Below are 7,556 nucleotides of genomic sequence, written 5' to 3'. Positions count from 1 at the left end.
GGTCTGGCTTTGGCATCCCCTGAAGCTCTGTGTGGGCAGGCAGTGCGGCAGCTGTTGGTACGTGCCTCCCTCATTACAAATTGTAATGCGGTGAGGACCCTAAGCATGCCCTTATCTTTGTAGCACACGTGAAGTCCTGCTGAAATCAGTTTGACAAGTTTCGCTCCTGTGTTGAATTAGAACAGACCTCATTTTTAAAATGGGAACCAAATGTGAATATTGCAGGGTTTATATAGAGATTGGGCTTTATTTTGGAGTCCTAAGCAGTGATGGCCTCTGAACTTTGCAGATAATGAACAACTGAAGAAAGTGCCACTATAAAACAAAGTCCTTCACCCTTCTTGATGAGAGGCAGCACAGATCAGAGCAGATTAGCTTATACTGAGCTTTATGTAGAATAGTTTTTGACATGGATACATCTACTGTGAATAAATGGTAATAGTTAGAAGGAGGCTGAACAAAGGATTGACAATCGCATATTGTCATGGATTAATCAGGAGCTATAAGAAGACAAAACGTTTTCTGTGTTGAGAGAGATAGTAGGCATTTTGTAATCTAGATGGTTTTATAAGTTAGAAGCAGTTTCTATTCCTTCATCTTCTCCTGAGCCACCCTGTTTGTGCGTATTCTTAAAATCATGTTATATGGGTTTGGCTTTTCTGTTGGCACGCTTTTCCTGCACGCTGGATGGAAACATCATACAGCAAGCAGGGAGAAATGCCTTTTCATAAAGCGTACAACCTGAACACACAGTGAACATCTTCTGTAATCTCATTTATTTTCTTGCTGCATCAGCTCTTCCTGTTTAAGGGAGGGAAGAAAGAGGTGGGTAAAAAATTTGTGCTAGAAGCAGTTTCTTTTACGCGTGTCTTCTGCTGTCAGCCCTTTGTCTTTTCCCTCTCAAACTATAATCAAAGGGGCAGAAAGTTTTTGCTTGCATTTAGAAAATATTTATATAAATCTTTATCCAAATCTACTATAGAGACAACTTTAAATGTTGAATTCCCCTCTGGAGAATAAATCTGTCTTAATATAATTATCAACTCAATGTCCTGAGCAATTGCCTGCTCAAAGATAAAATGTAAGATCCCGGACCTTCAAAAAAGTATGCCTACACTTACTTTTTATGTTCCTGGAAAAATATGTGTTTTGTCAGATGGTTTTGCTAGGAATGGCGATTCTATGAAAATCTGAGGTAAAATTACAGAAAGGGATTGCAGTGATGAATGTCTTGAGAGATTAAAAGTGCAACTAATAGTGTTTTCTCTAGATTCTTTCATTGAAAAATGCTGGTTTTGACATAAAGCAAACACCTGAAATATTTCATTACAAACCAAATTGCACAATACAATTTCAGTATTAACAGTGAGGGATAAAAATACAGTCCAGATAAAAATAGAAAATCTTAACCCATATTGAGTCACGTATCTGACCCTAAAATATGTAAGGGACAAGCCAAAGCAATCTCTGAACCATTAGTGGTGATCTTCAGGAGTTCATGGAGAATGGGGGAGGTCTCAGAGGACTTGAGGCAGGCAAACATAATACCTAGTCTTAAATGAGGGAGAGACATGAGCGGAGGAGAACACGTAGGGAATAACACCCAGGACAATACAGGAAGAATTTACTAAAAATCGGTCTGTAAGAACCTAGAGAATTGTAACAACACTCTTGAAAAGGTGGATTTGCCAAAACTATAGACTATGTCAAACCACTCTGATTTCATTTTTTGCTGGAGTAATTGGCCTACTGGAACGGGATGTTGCAAACCTTACTGAAGTCAAGATGCATGACGAGGTCCCACGTGGCATTCCTGTAGGCATTGCAGGAGGGGCGTTTTAGAGAAACTGAAGTACAAGGGTGATGCATGATGCGTTCGATAAACTGCTGGAGTGTGAGTTTTGAAAATCTAGTAAACAGAGAAAACATGTCAGACAGGGTGCTACAGATGGAATAAACTGGTGAGCACCAAGGAGAAAGCAGCAGGGGTTTCTGTAAAGTCCTCAGAGGAAAGAAGGCTGGGAAGGGTTGCAAGCATCTTGCTTCGTTGAGACTTTAGGGACCGCTGCTGTAGCTCTTCATAGCCCTGACTTAAACAGTTTTGAAATCACAACATCCTTATTAAAAAAAAACCATCTTACACAGCGTAGTCAGAGGAGCATAGATGCAGGCTTCTTTTTCTGAGACCTGCTTGCATCACAGTGTGTTGCTCTGTTGGTAAACACTGGAGGGGCAGGATAATCTGCCTGTGCACTGTGGGCAAAACTAAACCGCAGCAGAGATGCAATACAGAGATTTAGCTGAAAGGCTGCAGGTGATGCAATTGCGCATGGACCTGTAGGCTCACAGGCACCGTGAACGCTTGGGTAAATAAGGGGACTGGAGAAAAACGCTTATTGATTTGTTGGACAGGTTTCCCGTTTTATTCATTATCTCCAGCCTTATCTCGAGCATGCTTCAACACTGCGTGTCAGGTCAACTGTTGCTTTCCCAGAACAGGACCCTCAGCAAGCCCTTAGGCTCACTCAGGCTGCCATGTGTATAGATCCTGCATGCTGCGCTGGGGACGAGGCACTGCAGGCTACCGCAGTCGCTTCTCAGACTGCGACTTCAGTCAGCAAAACTAGCTATTAAGGAGCTTTTGAAAATGGACATTTCTGGCATTTCTGAAATTTTACTCAAGATCACAGAAAGATTAGGTAATACCACCCAGCTCTTCCCCAAGAGCATTGCTCAACGTTGAATCTTGGCAGTTGCCTGTCTTTTGTCAAGAGCCCTCCAGCCCCACAGAGAAGCAGTACAGTTAACGATGCTCTTACCTCTCATCTCTCAGGACACCGAGAGAAATGGATCCATTTAGCTGTGCTTCATGGGTCTCTCACTGCAAAGATAAATGAGATGGCCTGCGATACGTACTTTGTATATACTTTAAAATAAATATCTTTTACACTTCTGTGCAGTTTTACAGACTGCCAGCATTAACTTGTGGAAGAAGGGTGCCTTTGAACTCCAATACTATTAAATAATTGTCATCCTGGAATGATGATTACCCAAGATTTATTGAGCATTGTCAGTGTCCTTAATGCTGTGTAACTGTATCCTTGGCATAAAAAGCTTATCATGTCAGGCTGTGCACTTTGGATGTAGGCACAGAAGTAGGGCAGAGAATGACTGTTAAAAACAATTGGGGTGCATTTTTAGGAAAAATTGAGGTGAAGCACACAGTTTCAGAAACAGAGCTTATGGAGCAGCACTGGATGACTGCTATGGATGAACACTTTTGTCTAAAGAAAAAAACATGAAGCTAAGAATTATTTCTCTTCCTTCCTATTCACAGCGTCTGCCCTCCCATAATGAACGAAGGAAGAATCATCTTACTGTACAGTGAAAAATAGTATTTCTGTTCATCTTCCCATTTCTTGTAACTGTCTTTCTGACTTTTACACTGCCTTTTTGTTTATGACTTTGTCGTGAACAAAGCTGGCCTTCTGTTTTTAACCTGTTACATGTTGTTCCCTTTCTAAACCTTCTGAAACAGCTACTGAGTATTCCACTAGAATTTGAGTATGCCCCCACTTTGGGAAGTAGATGATGTTCCACTGTCTAAAAATTCATGTACCTATGGGATTTCTGGTATGAGAAATCAGTGGCTGATTTTTATTTCAAGAAGACAACTATTTATAACACTCTGCAGAGGTTTGTGCATCATTTTCAATAGACTAGTTATGGTCCCTGTGGGCTAAAATTCACTCCAGTCAAGGCTATTTAAGATTATGTTTATTCGCTGAATTTCTGTAGGCCTCAACTTTATTTAGTTTTTCTTAGAAATGGGCAAGGAATTCTAAACAGAGAATACATAATTTTGTTTGGCTTCCGCTTGCTATATCAGTCTTTAATGCTTTTTCTCTCTGGTATAGTTCACACAATCAATCATGTCCCTGTTAATGCATAGAGGCATGAAAACAGATTTTAGTTAATTGCCATGTGCTAGCAATCAACTTTTATTGGTTTGGGATTGGTCTTCAATTGGAGGATGACATTTGAGGAGCTGGGAAGAAAGGATAGTCATCTTTTGTCTGTCAAAGTGCCTTTGTCTTGCCTCTTTTCAGACTTTAGAGAAAGGCCCTGCACATGATCATGCTCGTATATGTATAGCAATAGAAAAACACTCTAAACCTGCCTTTTCTGGGACCCTTCGCAACCTCTGACATGAAAGACACGACAGAGTCAGTAGTGGAGATGTCATACTGTGATCAAGTTTCTGATAGGAAGGACTTGAGCTCCGAGGGCAGTTGAGAGAAGTTGTCATAGCTCAGGCAAAGAAGTCCAAAGGCAAGACTGCAAAAATTATGTCGACAATTGACCTCAGCGTTGTGCCAAGAAAAAGGCTTCTGAAGAAAGGGAAACAGTCAGAAAGTTACCTGTTTCACACCAAATTTCAGCTTGTAATAAGTGGATTTGATTTTGCTCTTCTTAACTTAGCTTCCAGTATCTTTTCTTGGAATGGGTCTGTTGGTTTCAGGGGATGAACAGTGGCAGACTGAACCTGAAAGGACTGATTTACCTTAAGCCATAATACGTAGCAGAATATAAGTTACTCTTTAAATTGAACTAATTCCACTGTCTCTTCTTTGCTACAGGTGGTGGACGTGGACTTTAAAACAGTGTGTCTCAACATCTCATCCTCAACTATTTTTAAGCTGATTGCACTACAAAAGAAAAGCTGCTAATGGGATAAATGTTGAGACTTTACAAGAACTGACTTGAAGTACCGAAAGCCATTATTATTAATCAAGAAGAGCTTGAAGATAAGTCTGTATCTGACCAGTCAGTATCATTTCCACAAAATAGGCATGGCAAGTAAACGAAAATCAACAACACCGTGCATGGTCTTAGCCAACGAGCAGGATCCGGATCTAGGAATGGTGTCAGACTTGGAGGAAGGACCACCTGTACTCGCGCCAGCAGATAACCCTACAGCAGAGAGCGTAACAAGTGATGAGGATGCTCGTGAGTATGTGGATTCAGACAATCAGAAAAATACAAATAAAGTAGAAGGTGGTTACGAGTGTAAATACTGTACTTTTCAAACTCCAGATCTCAACATGTTTACTTTTCATGTGGATTCAGAACATCCCAACGTGGTATTAAATTCATCCTACGTTTGCGTAGAATGCAATTTCCTTACCAAAAGATACGATGCTCTCTCAGAACATAATTTGAAGTACCACCCTGGAGAGGAGAATTTTAAATTGACCATGGTGAAACGTAATAATCAGACAATCTTTGAACAAACAGTAAACGATCTCACTTTTGATGGGAGTTTTGTTAGAGAGGAAAACGCTGAACAGGCCGACTCTTCTGAGGTCCCCTCATCAGGGATCTCAATTAGCAAAACTCCTATTATGAAAATGATGAAAAACAAAACTGAGACTAAACGTATCGCTGTTTTCCACAATGTAGTTGATGACATTCCTGGTGAAGAAAAGGGAACTGAAAATGAGCCAAACTCTGAAGAAGTAGTAGAAAACCCACTGCCGGCAGTTTCTGAGTCAAAAACGAGCCATCCAGTTGTTTGCAGTGCAGCAGATGTGGCTAGTGCGGTAGTGACTCCAGCACCAGTGCTGCAGCCTGGGGTGGCACAGGTTATAACAGCTGTTACAGCTCCACAGAACTCAAACCTGATTCCAAAAGTCCTAATACCTGTAAATAGCATTCCAGCCTATAATACTGCTTTGGATAACAATCCTCTTTTGCTTAACACTTACAACAAATTCCCATATCCAACCATGTCGGAAATCACTGTTCTTTCCACTCAAGCTAAGTACACAGAGGAACAGATTAAAATATGGTTTTCTGCCCAGCGTCTGAAACACGGTGTGAGTTGGACACCGGAGGAAGTGGAGGAAGCAAGGAGGAAGCAATTTAATGGAACAGTGCATACTGTGCCACAGACAATTACCGTTATTCCAGCACACATTTCCGCCGCTAGCAATGGTTTACCTTCAATTTTACAGACATGCCAAATAGTTGGTCAGCCAGGACTTGTTCTCACTCAAGTTGCAGGTGCAAATACGTTACCAGTGACAGCCCCAATAGCTTTGACCGTAGCGGGAGTCCCAAACCAGACACAGTTACAGAAGAGTCAGATTCACACTGCTCAGCCTATCGCAGAAACCAAACAAGTAGCTGCAGTTCCAGCCCCTCAGCCTGTCAAAAATGAATCCGCGCTGATGAATCCTGACTCCTTCGGCATCCGAGCAAAAAAAACTAAGGAACAACTGGCAGAATTAAAAGTCAGCTATCTTAAAAATCAGTTTCCTCAAGATTCAGAAATTGTTAGACTTATGAAAATAACAGGCCTGACTAAAGGAGAGATCAAAAAGTGGTTCAGCGATACACGCTACAATCAGAGAAATTCAAAGAATAATAATGGGATTCATCTCAACAGCGATTCATGTGCCACTATTGTTATTGATTCAAGCGATGAAATGAATGAGTCCCCAACGGGAGTCACTCCACAAAGCAAGTCATCGTGGAGCACTTTTCCTGATTTCACCCCACAGAAGTTCAAAGAGAAGACTGCTGAACAGCTGCAAGTCCTCCAAGCAAGTTTTCTTCATAACCCTGTCCTTACTGATGAAGAGATGAATAGGTTAAGAGCCCAAACCAAACTGACCAGGAGAGAGATTGATGCCTGGTTTACAGAAAGAAGGAAATTGAATGTCTTAAAGGAAGAGGGAGCTGAGTTGAATGAGAGCAATGCTGCCAGCTCAAAAGAAGAGGCTGGAGAAACATCTGTGGGAGATGGAGCAGCAGGAACAAAATCAGGGTGTTCCACTTCAAGCAAAATAGGAAAAAAATCACCAGAGCAGTTGCACATGCTTAAAAGTTCCTTTGTCCGTACTCAGTGGCCATCTCCACAAGAATACAACAAGCTGGCAGAAGAAACTGGGCTCCCAAGATCAGAAATTGTGAGCTGGTTTGGAGATACTCGCTATGCCTGGAAAAATGGTGGATTGAAATGGTATTATTATTACCAAAGCGCCAACTCAAACAGTCTGAACGGCCAAGGCCTTGGCAGGAAGAGAGGGAGAGGAAGACCAAAAGGGAGGGGGAGAGGGAGGCCTCGGGGGAGGCCTCGGGGAAGCAAGAGGTTAAATTGCTGGGACAGAGGTGTGTCTGTCATAAAATTCAAAACTGGAACAGCAATCCTGAAGGACTACTATATGAAGCACAAATTCCTTAATGAGCAAGACCTCGATGAACTGGTAGCCAAATCTCATATGGGATATGAGCAGGTCAGAGAGTGGTTTGCAGAAAGGCAAAGAAGATTAGAACTTGGAATAGAGCTGTTTGATGAGAATGAGGAAGAAGATGAAATGCTGGAAGATCAGGAAGATGAGGAAGAAACGGATGATAGTGATACTTGGGAACCCCCCCGACATGTTAAACGTAAACTTTCAAAATCAGATTGACGTGCAATTTGGGGGCCAAAAACCTATGAATTAGGTCTGATGTTATGGTGAAGAGCCAAATTATTTTTCATGGCTTTC

General features: G+C 41.6%; 1 protein-coding gene across 1 annotated transcript; it reads left to right on the top strand.

Moving 5' to 3' along the window:
• The first annotated feature begins 4,724 nt into the window (after positions 1–4,724).
• ZHX1 (zinc fingers and homeoboxes 1) lies at positions 4,725–7,556 on the top strand. The gene has a single exon (XM_009981483.2). The coding sequence runs from the start codon at positions 4,854–4,856 to the stop codon at positions 7,476–7,478; it is 2,625 nt and encodes an 874-aa protein (XP_009979785.1). The 5' UTR covers positions 4,725–4,853; the 3' UTR covers positions 7,479–7,556.

Source organism: Tauraco erythrolophus, chromosome 3 (assembly GCF_009769465.1).
Source record: "Tauraco erythrolophus isolate bTauEry1 chromosome 3, bTauEry1.pri, whole genome shotgun sequence".
Classification (NCBI taxonomy): domain Eukaryota; kingdom Metazoa; phylum Chordata; class Aves; order Musophagiformes; family Musophagidae; genus Tauraco; species Tauraco erythrolophus.
Note: the sequence above shows the minus strand (reverse complement) of the source record. Positions and strands in the feature narration are given on the sequence as shown.